Source organism: Chanodichthys erythropterus, chromosome 16, assembly GCF_024489055.1.
Source record: "Chanodichthys erythropterus isolate Z2021 chromosome 16, ASM2448905v1, whole genome shotgun sequence".
Classification (NCBI taxonomy): domain Eukaryota; kingdom Metazoa; phylum Chordata; class Actinopteri; order Cypriniformes; family Xenocyprididae; genus Chanodichthys; species Chanodichthys erythropterus.
The window spans coordinates 31,411,652-31,435,306 of NC_090236.1; the positions used below are offsets into that span (position 1 = coordinate 31,411,652).

A 23,655-nucleotide genomic window follows, 5' to 3' on the forward strand; every position below is an offset into this window, starting at 1 on the left:
TAAACTGCTGAATAAAGTCATAGTTTTTGTTACTTTTTGGACCAAAATGTATTTTCGATGCTTCAAAAACTTCTAACTAACCCACTGATGTCACATGGACTACTTTGATGATGTTTTTATTACGTTTCTGGACATGGACAGTCTACCGTACATACACTTTCAATGGAGGGACAGAAAGCTCTCGGACTAAATCTAAAATATCTTAAACTGTGTTCCGAAGATGAACGGAGGTCTTACGGGTTTTGAACGACATGAGGGTGAGTCATTAATGACATCTTTTTCATTTTTGGGTGAACTAACCCTTTAATATATTCTCATTAAATGATTTTAAAAATTTTAAAAAATCATTAAGCTTTTGTCGCCATTTCTGAACAAGCTTATGATTAAGCTATATCCTTAATATGAAATAATTAAGTAGTCTAAGAGTGTAGGGAAGCTCACTCTATTCAAAGTGCTTCATTGGAGTGGATGCAGTTTTACACCAGGAAGTCCACTGTTGAACATGGTCATTTAAAAATTGAGTTGAAACAATGAGGGCAGATGGCTTCAAAAGCATATACCTTCAAAGTTGTAGCTCACAGTAGGTCTGTATTTAAAGGTTATCGTTCAAAATCAATTCCTCTATGGAAAAAATGAATAGGTTTTTACTACCGTAAACCGACTGTTGCACTCTATATCTTATTGTCTGTTTCTCCCAGCTATCTGTGTTCCATGTGTGGTGGCCCTGTTGTGTCTTGTAACCCTCATCTCAGGGCCACCTGTTCCTTCAAGGCCACGCTCGCATTCTTCCTTCCCCAGCACATGTGTGCCTGCGCCGTGCTGAGTGCATCCCAGACAAAGAGGCCTGGCAGAAACACAAGCAGGGATGGGATGTCTGGAGATTACACTGTCATCTCTCTCGAGCTCTGCCTCTGAGGGTAAAGCCCTCCTATCACATTGACCACATGGAGCAGTCAACACATCCTGACGCGTTTGTGTGGGTTGTTAGGGACATGGATCGGTGACCCAGCACTGCTCAAAAGACTCTCGTGTGATTCACTCTGACATGTGCATTGCTGTGGAATGACGGCAAGTCTGTTGAAAGCAGTTTTGATTTGGCAAGTAACAGGAAGTAGATGCTCATGCTGAGGTCTGATTTGGGGTTTCCTTCATTGTGAAAACATTTTCCATATTTATCTTTTTTTTTTATTTTTATGCTCATTTTCATTCTGCATTTCATCCACTTTCATTCTTGTGTAATGTTAAGGAAACAACTGTAAAATTAATTTTGGTGCTCCTGTTCATACTTGGAGTTATGGGTAAAACTTAAAGTGTTAGTTCACTGGAAAATTAAAAATCTGACATAATTCACTCGTCGTTCCAAACCTGTATGAACACAAAAGATATTTTGAAGTAGGGTTGTGCGATATCATGATTCTTAGATTGTGAACATTTAAAATGTCAAACAGCACGTGACTTCTCATCCAAGTTATCCTTCTCATCTTATTGCACTTTAACTGTCGAATACATACAAAGTTTACATAAACGCAGTCAGTTATGTCTTTAGTAAATGTAAAAAATCTGATGCATATCTGTGAGCTGGTAAATATTTATTCTTCTCTCCACAGGCTTGACTATGGGCTGTGTCAAGAGTAAAGAGGACAAGGGTCCTACACAGAAGTACCGACCAGATCCCACCAATCCCGCCCCTGGGTCACACATGGGTCTATACGGACCAGACCCCACCCAGATGGGCCAGTCACCTGCCCTGAAGGGCCCCACCAACAACTTCAACAGCCGCACAACTGGGCTCACCCCATTTGGTGGATCCTCCTCTGTCATCACGCCCTTCGGTGGAGCCTCCACTTCCTTCTCCACTGTTGCTGTGAGCAACCCCTTCCCTGGTGCCGTCACAGGTGAGTGGATGAGCGATAAGAGCTCTACCTGAACCTCTGTGAAGTAGCTTTGTCTAAGGAAAGAAGAATTCGTAAGAAACTATATCAGATGTCTGATACGAGGTCTGGCCTCATGGATCACAGGTTTTGAAAATTCCATTCCAGGCGCCTCATTTATAGAACGATTGAGTTGATCCTAAATGTAATTCAACACATTAACACGTGGAACAAATCAGTATTTATAAGGCAGAAACTGACATGAAATAGTCTGTGCCAACTGAAGATCATGCACACATATATATATATACTTTTTTTTTTTTTTTTTTTTTTTTTTTTCAAATATTTATGCATTAATATTTGCATGATCTTCAGTTGGCACATTATATATAATATATATATATATTTTTTAAAATATTTATATATCCCTCACAGCCTCATTTTTATTAATCTCATATTAAATATGGCATCTATAGTGCCATAGCTCATTCAAACGCTCAGGGTCAGCATGAGGATAAAGGTTGTGTTTGGTGATTGGTTTATGTATGTAAGCACTTTAATGAAATCAGAGTTCATGGAAGCCAGATGTTACGTAAATGAGACCACTAAAACAATATATCCAGTATGTTTCATTAAATCAGAATTACAAGCCGCAGTTGTAGTAGGCCTAAATAAAAGAGAGGGGAACTAATGTGATTTATTCCTCTTTGTTCAGTGATAATTTTTCTTTTCTGCTTCAGGCCGTGAAGAGATCTCTTGATACCAAGTCTTGCTCTCCCTGACTCTAAGAGGCTGGGTATAAATGCGATATGTGTCTACTGCAGAAAACTGAAATAATTAGATCTTTGTGTGTTCTCTGTAAACGGCACAGTTTTTATTCATTCGGGCTATAAATAGTGTAATTATCACATCATGTCTTGTCACAGGCCAAGCGCTGTTCATGGATCTGCTTTTTCAAGCAGCATTTGATCTGATAGACTTTGCTTAACTGCTAAATCCAGAGTGGTCTGATGGAAATCGTCTCCAGGGAAAATACAGAGAGTTTTTAAGATCTTGTCGGTGTCAGTCAGTGCGAGCGGGCAAAAGACAGTGTATCCAGCTCACCCACATAAAATATATTCTTTCTGGCATCTTTGAAATTATACTTAACCGACGTAAAAAAAAAGCAGTTATTTTTACCCTTCCTGTCAAACATCAATAACAACTTTAACTGTTCAATTGCTAGCAAATGACTGTGGTATAAGTGGGATAAATCCAATTGCAGAAAAGGTTCAACACTCACTCTAAAAAAAAATACTTTATTAAAAAAAGTAACATGTCGGTCATTGTCAAGGCCCTCATCAGACATCAAGAACAACTATATCACACACTGCTTTATACACTCTTACAATCAGCAATAGGTGTACTCTACTAATTGTGAGAGTGGCTTTATAACAAGATTAAGAGGGGAAAAAAGGAAACATCAATAGAACATACCATAGTCTATTTCCTGATTAAGCCCTTTGGGAAACAATGTATTTTATAAATACATTTTTGCCTGTTCTAGTGTGTGTGAAATATTTCAACCTCCTAGCGTATTGACATTGGGTACAATTTCCACACTTGTAGTTACCAGGAGGCATTGCAAATGATTAAGGCTTGGAAGGACTTATGCATCCATCAGCCCTGTCTAAGGAGTTCTTTAAATTCTTATATCTATAGAATAACATCAATGGAGGATGCTCAAAAGTTTTCACAAGGTCTAGATCTGATTTAAAAATGTGCCAATATTCTCCCAATACTTCAGAATATGTGGAAATGAACTGCACAGTGCATTAAACAATTTTTACAATTGCAAAGGAAGTGTGTATTAATAATGACAACATTATTATATATATTTCAATTTAATTTATTATAATTACACTTTAAATTATTTAACATTTAATATATTATATTTGCAATTACAATTCACATTAATGTATGAGTTTTTGCTTTGTATCGCAGTTGTAATAAGACATTTAGCTGGTAGCAGGATCAACTAATGCAATTTTGCTGTTGTGACAACCCTAATTACTCATCATCGATACTTTGTCTGCAGGTTAAAACCTGATCCAAATTAATAGTCAGACAGAAAAAAAACAACAGCACCCATGTACACGTCATTCCCGTTAGGCTTCTTGACTTGGCAGATCTGTGTGTGGCATAGCGGATGTAATCAGCGGGTCGGCCCTCTGTTCTTCACTAATGGATAATCTGGTCTCGGGGGCCTCTTTAGGCTTAATCCAACCCGTTCCTTTTGTCCTCCATCACACTTAAAACCATCTCAGCTCTGCTGTCTTTCTACTTTGTGTCCAACTAGGCCATCCATAAACCATGCTGGTGAAAATCCCATTGTTTATGTTGCCAAGACAAAGAGCGAGCCGGCTAATGATAACTGACTGTAGAGACGACCAAGCCGGGAACAAAAATCAATGGACACGTCATTCAGCATGTATATAAATGCTTAACTAAACTCTATTATGTGGCATGAATGAAAAATTAAGTTACTTGGGAGCTGCTAACTAGCTATTAGCGTTCTATTATTGTATTGCTTGTCTGAGCCTGTGATTTGCATCTTTACACAACCTTTAAACATTCAACCTTCATTGATTTTTCTTGCAGGTGGCGTAACTTTCTTTGTGGCCTTATATGATTATGAAGCCAGGACATCAGATGACCTTTCCTTCAAGAAAGGCGATAGATTTCAGATCATCAACAATACGTGAGTTCCTTTCCTCTGCTCATACGCTCACATCCATAGATAGATAGATAGATAGATAGATAGATGGATAGATAGATAGATAGATAGATAGATAGATAGATAGATAGATAGATAGATAGATAGATAGATAGATAGATAGATAGATAGATAGATAGATAGATAGATAGATAGATAGATAGATAGATAGATAGATAGATAGATAGATAGATAGATAGATAGATAGATAGATAGATAGATAGATTAGATACCACCAAATTTATTTTGTTTGTACCTGTATAGTTACATTTTAAGGACCAGTTTGAGTTTTAGCCCATTGGAGTGAGGGCAAAATTATTAAACTGGACCTTTTGGCAGGTTCTCATTCTCTGACACCCCTTTAAAGGGCTATTTTGAGGGTTAACATTTGGTTTTAGGGTAGGGTTAGCCATTTATTTGTAAGGTTATGGTAAGCGGATTAAGGATTTCATCATATCAATGAATGTCAAAGATAGTCACACAAATGTGTGTATTATGTGTCTGTGTATTTATTTATATATTTATTTTCTTTTTTAATCCATCATTGTATTCCAAGCTCATCGAGGACAAAATCTGTCTGGGTTAATGTGTTTCCATAATGGGCCATCTGTTCAACCACCAGCCATGTTTGGCGTTCAATAAATGCTTGCTACTCAGATTTTTCCCTCTGTAATGACCCTGACATTTTAATCATACACTTCAAATTCCTTCACTTCCCTGCATTTTTACTATTGATAACACAGCCTGCAGACACAGGCTTGTTGCTAAATAGTTTTCTGTTTGTGGTGAAGGACATGAGCCTGATAACTCGGTTGTGTCTTTTGCTTTGGCCCATAGAGAGGGAGACTGGTGGGAGGCTCGCTCCATCAACACAGGGCAGAAGGGCTACATTCCCAGCAATTACGTGGCCCCTGCAGACTCCATCCAAGCGGAAGAGTAAGTAACTCCTCTCCTCCTGTGCTTATCCAATCATCTCATCTCTTCATGCCGTAATTAAGAGAGCGTGATGGCCGGTCACACGTACGCCCAGAGCCCTGGTGCTGACAAGCACACCAACAAACGCATGACTGCGAGACAAAAGACTCTCTTTTTGAGTTGCAAACTTTACGTCTGTCTCTATTTCGGTGTTACTTCCTCCTTCACCCATATTATTTCACTTGGGTTTTTTTTCTGTTGTACTTGCTATTTTTCAATCTGCAAATGTTTTAAGCAGTGATATTTTTTAAAAGTCAGTTTTTGACTTTAAAATGTCCTTTAAATGTAGGCAATATTTCATCATGATCTGATTTATTATTTTTTTTTATTATTATTATTTTTTATATATATATATATAGTCTCTGATTTAAATTCAGTTCATTTCTGAAACCATCTGTTTCAGTAAATCAATTGTTATTCAGTGATTTGTTTGTAAAAACTTCAGAGGTCTTCATGTAGCTTTATTGTATATTATGTTTATTGGTTCATATAAATTCTAATTAAATAAAATGATTAAATGGCATTTTGCATTGTTCATTTAAAAAAAAAAGTGTTGAAATATGCCTTGATGTTTTTTTACTGCTTTATAACAAATCAAGCTATAAATCAACAGTTATCAAGATAGCTAATTTGAACTCCTTTAGGCTTCAAGATACAGTAATTAAAAAAAAAAAAAAATGTATTCATCAAGGATGTTAAACATATATTATATATTGATATATTATATATTATTATATCATATATCAAAAAATCCTGAAACAAATCATGGTTTCCATTTGAGTATTAAGCTATAAACTATTTCAATATTAAGTTTTGCCTTCACAGGAATAAATTACATTTTATATTTAAATTGAACAGTTACTTTTAAAATGTAATATTTCATAAAATCCATTTTTTACTGTATTTTTTTACTGTATTTTTGAACATGAGACTTCTTTCAAAAACATTAAAACATTTTACTGACCCTGTTGTTTTGAATGGTATTGTATACTGATATATAATATAATATAATATAATGTAATGTAATGTAATGTAATGTAATGTAATATAAAATAAAATTTACATCTATTTAATTCATCCAGGGCAGATACAGAACAATTAAATTAACCTTCTTTTCAGAGAATAGTACATTCTTCATCAGACTTTTTTTTTTTTTTTTTAAATACTAGTTTATTATTCTTCAGACTGCCTTTTTATATGTTCCACAGCATTCCAAACTTTTACATGGCTGGGCAAGTGATTTATTTTCATTTATTTCCATCTCACAGATGGTACTTTGGAAAAATGGGTCGTAAAGATGCTGAGCGACTGCTACTGGTTCCTGGAAACCAGCGGGGCACTTTTTTGGTCAGAGAAAGTGAGACCACTAAAGGTAAGTGCATTGCTATCTCTCTTAAGACATGTACAGCACTGGTACTCAAACCCAAACCAAAGCAGAAATAATTTGAATCCGTTCCATCCTCTCCTCCTGGCAGGGGCTTACTCTCTCTCAATACGGGACTGGGATGAGATGAAGGGAGACAACGTGAAACACTACAAAATCCGAAAGCTTGACAACGGTGGCTATTACATCACCACAAGAGCTCAGTTTGACACTCTACAGAAACTGGTGAAACATTACACAGGTTAGCACATTCAGTTGGCTCAAGTTTTGATTCCTACTGAAGTTAGATGATGATTTGCATTTTATTGCAGTCACTACCATTCAAAAGTTTGCAGTTGAGAATTTTTTTATGTTTTTGAAAGAAGCAATTATTTGATCAAAATACAGTAAAAATAGTAATATAAAATGTAAAATAACTGTTTTACCCCAAACATTTGAAAAATAGTGTTGAAAAACCTGAAGAAACAATATTGTTTATTGTATCATCTTTCAATTTAAATGGACTTTAATGGTTTTGAGCAAAACTTGACATGGCCAGAAACTTTGTGAGAAGTACAGAAGCTCTGAATACAGGCATGTGGAGATGGCAGGGTGTTGGTTTTAAGCTTGGGGGTCTCACTATGACTAGCGCTAACAGGTGTCTGACGTCTGCTGTGAGAAATGTGTCCTCGTTCACCCAGACTGTCAGTTTATCTTGGCTTAGTTTTCACAGGAGAATGTCTGAGGGCTTTTGACATCGACACCTCTTTGATCTTATGAGACGTTACGTGAGTGTCCTGCCACAGTGCTGTTGTTGTAGCTGACTTCAGTCCCCACAAAGCTAAACAATCAGATTCTCTTAATTGTGGTTTTTGTCAAGCCATCAAACCAATGATATGTTTACCTCAGTGGTTAAACTCTCAGTGCTTGATATAAACTACATGACAAAAAGTATGTGAACACTCTTCTAAATCAAAAGGTTTGGCTTTTGAGCTACACTCATTGCTAGCAGGTCTCCTTAGACAAACATTTACAGTAGAACAGGGCGTACCTATTCTTTTCCAGCTTAACAATGCACCGTGTATAAAGCGAGGTCCACATAGATAAGGTTTAATGAGTTTGGTCTGGAACAAGCCTCCATAAGCCCAGCTGTTGTTTCATTTAAAAATATATTCTTATATTGCTTAATATTTCTGTGGAAACGGTGATACATTTTTATTTTTGATAAATAGAAAGTTCAAAAGAACATCATTTATTTAAAATATAAATCTTTTGTAGTATTCTAAATGTTGTTTTTGATCAATTTAATGCAGGGTTTTCAAAGTGTGGGGGGGCAGGGGGCGCCAGAGCATGTGCGCAAAGTGGTAAAAAAATTCATTAAATTAATTGATGATTAATATTTTTTTATAATTTTAATATATTTTAGGGGGAACAATGCTTTAAAGGTGCCCTCGAATGAAAAATTTTATTTATCAAACTCCATTGTTTCCTCCTTTTTATATAAATCTCATTTGTTTAAAAGACCTCCGAAGAACAGGCGAAACTCAACATAACACCGACTGTTACGTAACAGTCAGGGTGTACGCCCCAATATTTGCATATGCCAGCCCATGTTCCCAACATTATGAAAGGCATTAGACAAGGGCAGCCAGTAACGTCTGGATCTGTGCACAGCTGAATCAACAGACTAGGTAAGCAAGCAAGGACAATAGCGAAAAATGGCTGATGAAGCAATAATAACTGACATGATCCATGAATATTTTTAGTGATATTTGTAAATTGTCTTTCTAAATGTTTCGTTAGCATGTTGCTAATGTACTGTTAAATGTGGTTAAAGTTACTATCATTTCTTACTGTATTCACGGAGACAAGAGCTGTCGCTATTTTCATTTTTAAACAGTCTGTATAATTCATAAACACAACTTCATTCTTTATAAATCTCTCCAATAGTGTAGCATTAGCCGTTAGCCACGGAGCACAGCCTCAAACTGATTCAGAATCAAATGTAAACAATATAACAGTATACAATACTCACATAATCCGACACATGCATGCCGCATGCATGACGAACTCTTTGTAAAGATCCATTTGAGGGTTATATTAGCTGTGTAAACTTTGTTTATGCACTGTTCAAGGCAAGTGCGAGCTCCGGGGGCGTGGAGCAGGAGAATTAAAGGGCCAGTAGCCCTGAATCGGCTCATTTATAATGATGCCCCAAAATAGGCAGTTAAAAAAATTAATAAAAAAAAAATCTATGGGGTATTTTGAGCTGAAACTTCAGACACATTCAGGGGACACCTTAGACTTACATTACATCTTTTTTTAAAAAAAGTTCTAGGGCACCTTTAAAAAGCATAAAGCAGCAGGTTTTTGGACAAGAGACGTTATGTTTCCGCTCCTCTGTTTTCAATCAGATCATTTTAAACCTTGAACTCCTGGAAAGTTTTCAGTCCAAGTATCCAGTAAGCAAATGCATTCAAACAGTCAGTCCAAAAGAGCCCTAATGCAGAGAAAACACAGCCAATTTCATTAGAGATGGCGGAGAGAATGGCGTACTTGCCTTCAAAGCACTATCTTTCTCCTGTTCTGTGAATTATTTTTTTTATTTTTTTTCCCCTGAGTGGCCCAAGCCATTTTTCATCCTTCTATGAAATACAGACTGAACGATGGCTCAAAACACCCAACTGCTGCATTAGCATATGATGCGCATCTCTCTTGGTTGGATAAAGCAAACCAGTGTCGCGCTAGTAAAGTTTTGATGGATGACAATTGTAATCAAATTACAGTGACATGCAGGAGTTGTACATGAGACGAGAGTCCGTTATTATTGATGCACAAATAAAACGTGTGTGCGGCGCTCTCGGCGCACTGATCGCTATTGAAAATTAGTAAAAAATTGGGGGGTGGGGAGGCACTATAGTGTACGGTGTGTCCAAAGGGAGGCCCACCATCTATGACTTTGAAAACCCCTGATTTAATGCATCCTTGCTGAATATAAGTATACAATCCTTTAAAGCTGCAGTCCGTAACTTTTTTTGTTTAAAAATGATCTAAAATCAATGGTAAGCTTGTAATGTTTTATAATTCAAGTGGTACTGGTGGGTTTCTGCAGGAAATTCAAGCATGCTGCCATTCGTTTTTGTGTCATTACGTCACGTCTGTTTACATAAAGGAGGAGTTCCAGCTAGTAGGCTATATCATGTGAGGATGCTGTTGGTAGCGGATCATTTAAAGCCTGTTCTCACAGCAGCTGCAATAATTAAACTTATCATTTTGATGGTGGATTGTAATCCAGAGAGGTCCAAATGACAATCATCAGTGATAACTGGAGATTCACCAGTAGTCAAAAGCAAAAGACTTCAGACTGTGGAGTGGCTAGAGAAATTGAAATCTTCAGGTAATGCTAATACACATTAAATACATAGTCACGCAATGCTGATGTTGTTAGCATTTAACAATTTGAGAACAAAGTATAACAATAATAATAATTTGCACAGTTTGATGTGATATGAGCTATGAGATTTAATCACCATTGGCAGCGCGATTTATTGTAATGCTTTTTTTCTTAGTTGGTCAGAACAAAAGTGGCAGATTTGTTAGTTACTTGTTCAGATGACATTTTCCAGAAAGACATCATCCAAGACGTATAACCTCTGATTCCAAAGTACAGTATCCACACCGATGAGGTGACTGACAGCAAACATTAGATTAATCTGCGCTGAGGAGCCGTGCCGATGCACAAACCATGTGTAATTCCACAAATAACTTCAATCGTAGATTTCAAACAGAGACAAAGAGGCAAAACTTACGGACTGCAGCTTTAGGATTAATCTTACTACCTCCAAACTTTTGAACAGTAGTGTAAATCCCAACTCAATCACCATAGAAAAGTTCCAAAATGTAGTAGAAAATCTTGCCACAAGAGTAGATGTTGTTAAGGAGGACTAACTTGCCATTAATGTCTTTGATTTTGAAATGCTTAAATTGCCACTGAGTAGTGGATTTAATTGTGTTCTGTCAGGCCTTTCATACAACCTGTTGCAGACCTGAGGAAGAAACAAATTTGCTGTTCAGATTCATCTTATCTGAAGAACGTCAAGGCTTAATGAAAGGCCATCAGTCCTTGTCTGGCTCTCTCTGCGAGACCCGCTTTGTAAAGATTTTAATCGTTTTGTTGAAAGACAGTGATTAATTGGTTTTATGGCTGGATAAATGATAAATGACTTTTGCCCTCACCTAGGTCATTTTGCTGTCTTGTTCTTTTATGGTCCCCTACTGTTTGGGAAAATATCAAAGACATTGTTTCATTCAGAATGGCATTTGTTCATTTTGCTCAATTCTTCTCTCGATCTCTGTGCTATTTGTTTTTAAATGACGTTTGAGTTAGTTTTTAACACAGGACATTATGTACTGATCTAAACAGTATTGAGATCTGTTTTTATTAAGGGAGTGTCTATTGTCTGGAAATGGGTGTCACTGGCGTAATTTACCTTAGGGAAAATTAGTTTCATCTGCATAGGGTTTATGACTGTTGTATTCTCTCTGAAATCACTCTTTTTGTGTGTGTAGAGCATGCAGATGGGTTGTGCTACCGACTGACCACAGTGTGTCCGACGGTGAAGCCCCAGACTCAAGGTCTGGCTAAAGATGCATGGGAAATCCCACGAGAGTCACTGCGTCTTGAGCTCAAGCTGGGTCAGGGCTGCTTTGGAGAGGTCTGGATGGGTAAGACAAATGCACATACAACTCAAACTCATTGTCCAAAGCACCTGGAACACTTTACAGTGAATTTCATATACATCTGTTGTTTTTGCAAATGCACCGGAGTACTAGAGGGAGGTGTTAAAGTGGGTTATTATTAAGTACCGTGTCTTTCGTCACCTCTCTTAATGCTTGCCTCGCTGCAAGCTCCAACATGCCACATCATAGAAAACTATGTCAGGAATTGCACTGTGTGTGTTTGTTTCAACACACATAATAGGCTCCACATAACTATTTTGTCATGAGCTGGCAATCTGTGTCATTGCTGCTACATTTTATTGTAAAATAAAATAATTAACACTTCTGGATTAAGTGTTTTTGCTCTTCAAAAACATTGTTTATTTGTGTAATTTTGTAATTTTCATTTTTATTCTTTTTTTTTTCTAGGTACTTGGAATGGCACAACTAAAGTAGCTATAAAGACTCTGAAGCCAGGCACCATGTCTCCTGAAGCCTTCCTGCAGGAGGCCCAGATCATGAAGAAGCTTCGGCATGACAAGCTGGTGCCGCTGTATGCCGTTGTGTCCGAGGAGCCAATTTACATCGTCACTGAGTACATGGGCAAAGGTAGCTTGCCTTCTTGTTCTTTACTTCCTGTTTATTTTTAAACTCCAGACAGTTCAAGCAATTCTGTAATGTCTGACACAACAGCATCTTGACCCATATTCATCAATAATTTAAGGAATTTATTTTGCAACTATTTTTATCATTTTAGGGGGCATTTACACAACACTGTTTTTAACTAAAAACGGAAAACGTTTTCCTCTGGTTTCACATACGAGGCTTAAGTTGGTCCCAGAATAAAATGCATGTTTCAGCTGTTTTAACTGAAAGCAACTTGCGCTAATATCTCTTAAAATATGTCAGTGTCATTGTTTTGTCTCATGATGCACACCAGTAATGTTTTTAATGCTACTTAAATGTCCTAATTGAACTAAGGCCAAATCCTGGCTTAATCTAAGCCCAGTTTGTGAAACCAAGGCCCGTATTCTTAAAGCTTCTAAGAATCCTCTCAGAAAGCTCCTAATTTAGCTTAAAAATTTCTATCTAGGAGTCTTAGCTTAAGAGTGATTCTGGACCTCGGCATCTGAGAGCAACCCTGAGCAAAGAAGTGACAAAAACGTTTAACTTAGTGAGGAGGCAGGGCTGACCCCGTTGCTAGGTATGACACAGTCTTTTGAAGACTGTGATTGGTTGGTTGTCCAAGAAGGAAAAAAAAAAAAGAGTGCTTTTAAGTATAGGGTCTATTATGAGCCTTTACTTTGAAATTACGGGTGTAATTTTTCCGTTTTACCATACTCAAACACACACACACACACACACACACACACACATATATATATATATATTTATTATAATATACAGTATATGTATAAAATGCATATATATGTGTATATATATTCTTTATTTTTTTTTACCATGCTAATAATGTCGTACTTAACTTATTTGATAGGAAATGAACAGTGACACGAGGTTCTGAAAGTGCTGTAATTGTGTGATCTCTTTACTTATAGAAAGTTTTGACAGACCCAAATCATCACTAGTGTATAGCTGCATTTTTCCAGTTGCCAAATATGTTAATATAGTTAATGTACGATTACATCCATTTCTGGCGCCATAGCATTTCTGCGCTGTGTCGGAGATGTTAGCTTGTCTCTAATAAGGTCAGTCACAAACATGATCCCTGCACGATCTAATATGTAGCATCTTATTAACTCACTGCCATCCATTTTCTGCGTTTTGTCTATTTTCTCCACTGCTAAAGAAACTCTTAAAAGTCCTCATCCGTACTCCTAACTATTTTGGACCTTACAACCCCTCTTTAAGGGTGATTTAAAAAAAAAAAATCTTTACTAGGATTTTTTTCTTCAATTTTAAGAATTTTTTAGAATTGTCACTAGGAGCAACTCTTTGCACTAAGAATTTTCATGAATACGGGCCCTGGCCTTTATGCATTTTGGCCATTTACAAACAATAAACAATGGTAGCCAGTTTTTGAAACCAATGCTGTTATCATCTCCATGTAAACTACAGAAACACGAATTTGTGAAAATGGTAATGTCGTGCTTGTGTGTATTATGTGTTCAGTTTTTAGGCTTGTAGAGTTTCTTTACAAAGTGACATTGGCGGCCTGGCAGCATAATACATGTTTTAGTGGTTTTCACAGATCTATGTGAGCAGGGATTGTTTTGACAGTGTTGTTGTCTGGATATGAAAAACGCAAAGAAAAAGAAAAACGTTCCCATATATACACCTTTTATATTTTACCTTATTTTTTAGGTAAGAGTAGGCGCAGACATTTATTATTTAATGCATCTTGCTTCCGGTGTCATTCGCTTCCAGTTATTTTTAGCTGTTCAAAACTGCTTGTTATGCTGCTTAATATTGCAAACCTGTATTTCTTACCATATTATTTTGATGTATTGTCTTAATTATAAACACGTTGGTTTGTAGCGCAAACAGTTTTACAGTTTACTGCACTTTGATATTCTTCTCGTTATTTCCCTATAGCGGCTAATAAATCAGAAGTCTCGTACATTTTCTAAGTATGTTTCATTATATTATTTATATAAGTAAAATATAAATAATATAAAATAAATGTTATAATTTGGTGTTGAGATGGTTACGACATAAAAATATAAGAATAAAATTATTTTTAAAAATGATATTGATTTAATATATGTATTAAATGTTAAATTTAAAATATATTATGTATATTTAAGATTATATATCAGTTGCTTTACTCTGTGCTTCTCTCTTTCAGGGAGTTTGCTGGACTTCTTGAAGGAGGGTGAGGGCAAGTACCTCAAGCTGCCCCAGCTGGTAGACATGGCTGCTCAGGTGAGAGAGAAACCCAACGCCGATCCACTGTTAACCAGCCAGCTTTGTTTTCCTCTTCCACATTTAGTAACACACAGCTGCCCAATCATTAGCAGAAGCATGTCACAGTGAACCTGGACGAACGGCATCTCCCAAAGCGGCAGGGTTTCTGTTTCAACCTCCATCTGGCTGTCATATTTATTTCATATCTGATATGACATCCTGCTGCCCGTGTGTCTCTCCCAGGCACCATGATCCTCATTTCCCGCCTAATGCCTGGAGCACTTAACCGCCACTCCTGTGGGGCCACTTCACTTTAATGTGTCTACTCAATTCTGCTCTGTTCGCTTAAAAAAGCTTGCTGTTTCTCTCTCACGTTCCTCCCTCCTCCTGCTCTCGCTCTTTCTCTCACCTTCCTGAGCTCCCATCACTGTCACATGGCTTGGCTGAGGCTTCAATCTCCCTCTCGCATCTCAGCTTGTGAGACGATTCTTAGGAAGAGCTTTTGGACAGTTTTTCCATCTGAGATTGTTTGTTAAATTCCCTCAAGAATATTTTGTCCCGTTTTCTGTTTTCTTCTTTTAAGCTTATGTTTAGCAACCTGTTTGCTTGCTTTGTTGATTTCACCCACTAGCAGCTATTTGGAGCTGCTGTTTTCACATTTGAACATTGGTTAAAATGTAGATTTTTAAGCACTGAAACTTCAAACACGTGCCCCCTTATCTGAACCCAAAAATGCAGCATTCCGGTGCTCCTAAAATAAGATTTCCATGACTGAATCTGACAGGTTGGCTTTTAGAAGCATTTCAGCAGGCTTGATTTCCTGTTGTCTTGTCTAGATTGCAGATGGCATGGCCTTCATCGAGAGGATGAACTACATCCACAGAGACCTGAGGGCTGCTAACATCCTGGTGGGAGACAATCTGGTCTGCAAGATCGCTGATTTTGGCCTGGCTAGACTGATTGAAGACAATGAATACACTGCTAGACAAGGTATGTGGATGGAAATGCGATATTAACACTTTCTATAATTCGGCCTGAAGCGATAATTACACAATTTCCTGGTCATGATTTTTCTTGATTGTGGATATTTGAAATAATCATGATTATTATGCACTTTAAATTCCAATCATGTATTGCCTTCTTACTAAGGGAGTTTTATATGAATGTATAAATATTTCCGGTCTCCTTTTTCCGGTGCAGTAGTGTATATGAGCAGCGCATAATGTTATAATATTATGCAAAGTTATATTATTATATTGCTAGAATAATATTCCGCTGGGTTGTGAATGAATAGTGGATGAATCAAAAATAAAGACTATCATTATTATTCTACCACCATGCAACTTTTATTTACAAAGCCTGAATGGAAATCATAGCCTATATATGTTAATCATATAATTTCATGTTCAATTATATATTTGGGTGTATGCTTTAAGCACAAGTGACATGTATTAAACATTTTGTTCACTTGTAACTCAAACAGTCATGGTCTTAAACATTGATATAAACCCAAAGCTTGATTTGAAAATGGGGGATTCATCCACAGAATCAGACCTTTTAATAAGAGTAAAAAGAGTAAATTGTCATAGACAGAATATGCACGGTGAAATATGTAACTCACCATCTTTTGTTTGGAACAATGCTGATACTGGCAACAAAAGCCATTGTGCTGGAAATTACAAGGCAATCAGCATCTAATCATGCAGAATTACCTCAATTACTGTTTGAATCCATTATCTCCCAGAATGCACTGTGATTGTGAAGAACAAGTTGACTTGCCATTACCTACATAAATGTTGAATGATGATTTTCCCTGCAGGGAGTCTTTCCTTATATATATTTGATTTCCTTTGCTACTTTAACTTTGAATAACATGGTAAATTCATTTTTTTTCCACTCAGATCCATTGATATTTAGAAGTCGACGGGATGTTTTAAAATGCTGACATTTGCTTTGCTTTAGTAATAGCCATTGACTATACTGCAGTAATTTAAAGATTGTGTGCCATTGTTCCTCTAGGAGCCAAGTTTCCCATTAAGTGGACTGCACCAGAGGCAGCGTTGTACGGACGATTCACCATCAAATCTGACGTCTGGTCCTTCGGTATACTGCTGACTGAGCTGGTGACCAAGGGCAGAGTGCCATATCCAGGTGAGAAATATTATTTGATTCAGCAATTAAAAAGCACTTTAATTTGGATTGAGGTAGACTTGTGTGCATATATAAAGGGATGGTTTACCCAAAAATGAGAATAGTCATCATTTACTCCACTCATTTCGTTCCAAACCCATAAGACTTTGGTTAATCTTCAAAACACATTAAGAATTTTTTAATGAAACCCATGTGGTTTCTGTCCCTCCATTAAAATTCCAGGTAACCAAAACTTAGAAGATCCATAAAAGTCATAATGGTGCAGTTTAATCCACATTTTGTGAAGCGATATGATCCTTTTTGATGAACAGATTTAATTTTTTAACATCTAAACTATGATTGACACATACATAAGTAGTATTAATTCACATATGAATCACGATTCTATCTTAGAATCTATTGATTCGCATCAATTCACAAATTTCAAAAATCAATTTTCTAAAGTGTTACACTTCTTTAACTTCTTGGTACTACTTAAAGTTATTGACATGTTAGAGTGTTAATAATCACAATAAGCCGCAAAAAAGGATGCTGACGGATGCACAGCCGAAGCTCAAGCACAGATGTTTACGTCAACATGATCTGTTGTGTCCTACGCGAACGTAAAACGTTAGGAGAAAATTGTATGTGTAACTATATTAGATCACTGCATTCATTCATTCATTCAGTGTTTCATTAATGTTAAAAAAAATCACTCACTGCTTTTGACTGAATCACTTTAGTATCTGTAATATGAAACAGATTACTTTTAATTCATAGCGTTTTATTTTTACATTTGATTATTCAATTTCTGTAGTAATTCTTACTACATGTTAAATAAACTTAGGCTACTGTACCTGAAAATCTTAGTTTATTTCATTTGTATATTTTTTTTTTCTATTGTATTTGTACTATTGACTGGCGATTTTTAATCTCTTCACAAGACTTAGATTAAACCACTTGGATTATGACCTTTTTGGGTCTTAACCCTAGTTTTGTTTACCTGGGCTTTGTTTTTGAACAGCATGAGGGTGAATTCTCATTTTTGGGTGAACTATCCCTTTAGTATCATACACCACCAGACACACCTGAACCAGCTAATCATGGTCTTCAGGTTTACACAAAACTTACAGGCAGGTGTGTTCAACTAGGGTTGGGACTCGAGCTTGTGGGTTGGTAGAACTCCAAACTGAGAGGTGCAGATTCCACTGTGCCCCCTACTGGAGGAGAGAGGGACTGCTGGGTGTGTTATTACTACTCTGAAGGAGCCATCTGGCTGAGGCGGGCATGAAAGACTGACTGGGCACCAGTTCTTATTTGCCACCATCTGTCTTTTCCCCCTCTGCACTTGTCCCTCACACGGCCCAGTCTGTCATTTGTAGTGCTTACCTAAAGCATCTCACTGATGCTGCACATCACAAACCCAGTTAGACTTTCATCAATCATTCAGTCGTACACTATTAGAGTCCATTATTGATGGACATCTGCTTCCATGCAGAGTACTAGATAAGGCTGGATTAATGCGACAACTTTGCTCAAGTGCAGGGCAGTGTGGCTTACTTTCAGCAGCCGTTACTCCAGTCTGCCAAGAAACACTTGAGTTCAAATAAATGCTTATGGAATTATTATAATGTGCTAGTTTGATACTTGGGAAACATTTCTTATTCTTAGCCCAGTTGTGCTGCTGAATTGAAAGTGTGAATTGTACAGAATTTTGGTTTAAAGGCCAAAAAGAAGCACATTTCTCTGAAGACTTTTCCACATATCATTGTCTTTGAGAGAAGAAAGCAAACTGCATCAAACGGTGCAGAGAGAGACGAGAAGTATATCACAGTCTCTAGTTTGAGAAACAAGCCCCTCAGCTGGCAGCTTTATTGAACGCTAAACACCACTTTCATTTGAAACCGTGAAGAGAAGACTGAGATGATTCTGGCCTTCAGGCAGAGTTTAAAAGAAAAAAAGACACATCTGACACTGACAAATACAAAGAATTTTGGATGGATGAATCCAAGTTTGAGGTGTTGAGCTTTCGTGGGAGCAGTAGAATAAGAAGTGCTCTACACGCCAGTCACACCTACAGGAAGTACTAAAGAAAACTTTGGATATAACTTCACCTAAATAGCTTAGATGACGCCTAGATTGTCTAGGTTGCACAGCTACACTATCATTCAAAAGTTTGGGGTTGGTAAGATTTTGTAAAAAAAAAAAAAGTTGCTTATGCTCACCAATACATTATTTGATTAAAAATACTGTAAAACAGTAATATTATGAAATAAAATTACAATTTAAAATGAATATGAAATGATATTTAATATGTAATTTAATCCTTTGATGACAGAGCTGTATTTTCAGCACTGTTGCCAAGTCTGGTTTTCCCACGGTATCGGGCTACTTAAACACTGTTTCCGCCGGCTTGTTTTTCATGTCTGCGGGTTGAAATGACCCCAATTACGTGATATTTAGCCCCTGGAATACGAATTTTACCAGGGAATCTCTGCCAAAAATGTGGATTTTACCCCCAGAGCATGATTTTTTTTTATTTATGATAATATTTCGTAACATTATAAATGTCTTTAGTGTCACTTTTGATCAATTTAATGTGTCCTTGCTGAATAGAAATATTAATTTCTTTCAAAAATTAACTGACCTCAAATTTGTAACAAATAGTTGGTACAAAATGGAGAATTAGTTTGAAAAATATGCCAGTTGAAATAGAAATTGTCATTTGTAACAATGTCTTAAATTTAATGATGATGTTAAATCTTTCCTTGGTAAATAAAAGCATCAATTTGATTAAAAAAAATCAGTTGATTCCAACTGTTTAGTAGTGTAAATATTAAAGTCATGGGAAAAGTATATAATCTGCAATATGACAACCTTAAAGGGTTAGTTCACCCAAAAATGAAAATTCTGTCATTACTCACCCTCATGTCGTTCCACACCCGTAAGACATTCGTTAATCGTCGGAACACAAATTAAGATATTTTTGTTGATATTCAATGGCTCAGTGAGGCCTCCATAGGGAGCAATGACACTTCCTCTCTCAAGATCCATAAAGGTACTAAAACATATTTAAATCGGTTCATGTGAGTACAGTGGTTCAATATTAATATTATAAAGCGACAAGAATATTTTTGGTGTGGCAAAAAAACAAAATAATGACTTATTTAGTGATGGCCGATTTCAAAACAATGCTTCATGAAGCTTCGCAGTGTTATGATTCTTCTGTGTCGAATCATGATTCGGATCGAGTGTCAAACCGCCAAACTGCTGAAATCACGTGACTTTGGCGCTCCGAACGCTGATTCGACACTCTGCTTCAGGAAGCATCGGAGCATAAATGAATCAGTGTTTTGAAATCGGCCATCACTAAATAAGTCGTTTTGTTTTTTTGACGCACCAAAAATATTCTCGTCGCTTTATAATATTAATATTGAACCACTGTACTCACATGAACTTAATTAAATATGTTTTTAGTACCTTTATGGATCTTGAGAGAGGAAATGTCATTGCTCCCTATGCAGGCCTCACGGAGCCATCGGATTTCAACAAAAATATCTTAATTTGTGTTCCGAAGACTTTTGGGTGAACTGACCTTTTAATAGTCTTACTTCCAACAACAGGAAGTCCAGCAGCTTTTTAACTTTCCACTTAATATAAGATTTATTGATTTGAACCTTATTGTTGTGAGAGTGTAAATCAAAATGGGCTGAGCTCTGAGAGGTCACTCAGTGTTCCTCGCATACATAAAGAGTCTACATATGCGGCCCAGGAAAAGTCTCATTCCAGTGAGAGAGCTCTCGGACACGGCCGGCCCACTGCTTCACACATCCTTTCCTCTCACACAGCACCAGACTGTCTGTCCCCTCTGTCCTCAACGCTCCTGTCCTCTGTGGGTTCTAAGCAAAGTGTCCGCTGTAATTACACACCCCGCGCATCCTGTCTGAGACAGTCTGGCTGCTGAACAGTGGGCGGTTGGACAAACTGACTCTGTATTAACTGTTTTTCAGGCATGGTGAACCGAGAGGTGTTGGAGCAGGTGGAGCGAGGCTACAGGATGCCGTGTCCTCAGGGCTGCCCGGAGTCGCTACACGAAATGATGCGGCTCTGCTGGAAGAAAGAGCCAGACGAGCGGCCCACTTTCGAGTACATCCAGTCCTTCCTTGAGGACTACTTCACCGCCACTGAGCCACAGTACCAGCCCGGAGACAACCTGTAGAGAGCCTCTACGGGACCCAGAGACTCACCACCACGTGCTAATAAGCCACCAGGACGGTTCTCAAACCCATTGTGGCACTTCCTCCCAACAGCTCCCCTGCACACTTGTCCTTACAGAGATTTTTTTCGTTTCTTTCTGTTCCCCCCAAGAATCAAATATAAATCGCATCTTTCGCAGCATGACTTTTGTCGTCAGGCTGTTCTCTGCCTGAGGATGTGTGTGTGGTGGAGTTGATGAGGGCGACGTGTGTGTGAGCGGGTTTGAAGCAGGACCACGTCACGCTCCCAGAACTCTGCTGGGCTCATACCCTGCATCGCAGACAGAGGGAGTTGTGGGAAAATAAGCGATGATCTTAATGCTGATGGCTGGTTCACAGTTGCACAAAATCAGCTTTTTCTTTTTTGTTTTTCTCTCCCTTTTGCCTGTATTCTTTTCACCTGAACACTAAATCCTATTGTAAAAACAGCCTTTCTTATTTTAATGTTGTTCATTTTTATTTTTCCTTTTTATTTTGTTCTTTTTTTAGTAGTTTGAGTAGTTTATTAAAAGTGACCAATAACTGTGGTTGAATTGGTTGGCACTACCAGAGACATTGTTAGTGCCATTGCTGGGATGGGACTGCGGAAGTTAGAAAGAGTGAGAGAGAGAGAGACGTGAGGGCATTAGCCGTTCTGAATGTATGAGAGCTTAAGTTTGAGAGCGATCGATAACAGGGGCAGATTTTTTCCTCTAAAACACTTTTATAGCAAATCATGATTTTAAATAGATCTCTTAATTTCAGTTTCAATCTTTATGAGAGCTTGAATTAATATCCTGAGAGATTATTCATATTGAAAAGCTTTCACAAAACATTTCCGACAACCATTTCAGCCAGCCGCTAATTTTAAAGCAAAAAGTCATTATTATAAATCTTATTTTTGTCTTGAATTATTCAACAGTAATTTAGCAGAGACATTTTATTAACAAAACACCAGACCTGACCAGTCCAAACATCATTCCTCACGTTGCTGTCGAGACCTGACAAGTCTTAATATCGCAACAGCAATGCTTGAGTTTTTTTTTTACGCACATCAGCACCGACACTGCCAGGTTTGTGTTTTTCGTGCCAACACATTTGTAGTGTTGCCAACCTCTTGCTACAAATTCATTGTTCTCTCATGTACACTCCAATAAATGAACCACAGAGATTTATTGATTTTCATACACAAATATTTCAGTATATTTCAAGAGAGCCATGGTTTCTTCAACCTGACGTACGAATGTGAATTTGCTCAAATTATTTCACACAGATTCGTTTGTTTTTGACTCTTGCAAGTTTCTTGAACAGGAATCAGAATCGCAGAAAGCCTTTTTTAACTCGTTCACCATGATGTACCATGTTTGCTGCTGGTGGAGTCGTTGCATTTCCTGTTTAGGCATCGATCACTGTGAAATATTCAGGTACTACAGATTAAGAAAACCATTTACCAACCAAAGTTTGATGGAATCAGTAAAAAGAAAAATGGTACAAGTCTAATGGAGAGGGCAAAATAGACATCGGTATTTGCACCACTATTACAGATTCAGTCTTAATGTCAGAGTTTCGGGTTCATTTGTAACGGGTTCATTTCATCCATGACAAGGAATTGAATGCACTTGAGATGAATCAGACCGATATCTTTTGGAGGGCTAATTTGTTGATATCTTCTCCCTTTTGTCATGTAGCTTTTCATATATATAGAGAGAGAGAGGCCTTGCTTTTGTCCTTCCTGTACACGAGCCCTTTGTCCTAGGGACTTCGTGTCCGTCTTTACCCAGGACATCTTTCCCATCATCGCCTCCTGTTTTACAAGGGCTACAGGCAAGTTTGAGCAAAACTCTTTTATTGATTTTTGTTCTTTGTGTCAAAAAAAAAAAAAGAGAAAGTACTCTGATATAAGGTGATGGTCTCCGCTGCAGAGTTTTAATGAAATTGTTGTGGAACAATGGTTACGATTACTAATCTGAAGAATTTGTACAGTAAAAAATAAAGTTTTACGTAATGATTTTAATTGTATGTGGGTTATTTGCAAATCACGATTTGTGTTTTTGTTACAACATTTGTGAAATTGTTTCAGTTGAACGTTAAGATGGATAACATTTGGACTGGGACTGAACAGAAACACATGGAAGCCCTTTTTTACAAGGAAATTTATATGACACTTGTAGTACATCATATTTTTACTCAGAGGCTGAGGCAGAATTGCATAGAAACATTCCCAATAATTTAATTAATCATTTATAGTGCTTCATAGATTTACGTAGTGCTTCATAGTTTTTTTTAAAGGTGCCCTAGAACTTTATTTTAAAAGATGTAATATAAGTCTAAGGTGTCCCCTGAATGTGTCTGAAGTTTCAGCTCAAAATACCCCATAGATTTTTTTTAATACATTTTTTTAACTGCCTGTTTTGAGGCATAATTAGAAATGAGCAGATTCAGGGTGTGTGGCCCTTTAAATCTCATGCTCCACGCCCAAGAGCTCGCGCTTGCCTTAAACATAAAAAAAGTTCACACAGCTAATATAACCCTCAAAATGGATCTTTACAAAGTGTTCGTCATGCAGCATGTCTAATCGCGTAAGTACAGTGTTTATTTTGATGTTTACGTTTGATTCTGAATGAGTTTGATAGTGCTCCTTGGCTAAAGCTAACATTACACACTGTTGGAGAGATTTATAAAGAATGAAGTTGTGTTTATGAATTATACAGACTGCAAGTGTTTAAAAATGAAAATAACGAC

At 37.3% G+C, this 23,655-nt stretch overlaps 1 protein-coding gene across 2 annotated transcripts in view; it reads left to right on the plus strand.

Annotated features, from left to right (window-relative positions):
* Nucleotides 1-22,921, plus strand: part of yes1 (YES proto-oncogene 1, Src family tyrosine kinase) — a 34,127-nt gene extending 11,206 nt beyond the window's left edge. Inside the window, exons 1-12 of one of the 2 annotated variants that reach the window (XM_067364125.1) lie at nt 962-1,097; nt 1,608-1,895; nt 4,512-4,611; nt 5,464-5,562; nt 6,870-6,973; nt 7,077-7,226; nt 11,534-11,689; nt 12,113-12,292; nt 14,490-14,566; nt 15,385-15,538; nt 16,568-16,699; nt 20,689-22,921. In XM_067364125.1, coding sequence (XP_067220226.1) covers nt 1,616-1,895; nt 4,512-4,611; nt 5,464-5,562; nt 6,870-6,973; nt 7,077-7,226; nt 11,534-11,689; nt 12,113-12,292; nt 14,490-14,566; nt 15,385-15,538; nt 16,568-16,699; nt 20,689-20,897 — 1,641 coding nt within the window. In that variant the 5' untranslated portion in view covers nt 962-1,097; nt 1,608-1,615 and the 3' untranslated portion in view covers nt 20,898-22,921. Of the gene's footprint in view, nt 1-961; nt 1,098-1,607; nt 1,896-4,511; nt 4,612-5,463; nt 5,563-6,869; nt 6,974-7,076; nt 7,227-11,533; nt 11,690-12,112; nt 12,293-14,489; nt 14,567-15,384; nt 15,539-16,567; nt 16,700-20,688 lie in introns of those variants that run through there. The other variant, XM_067364124.1, reaches the window with a different exon arrangement.
* The last annotated feature ends 734 nt before the right edge of the window (nt 22,922-23,655 follow it).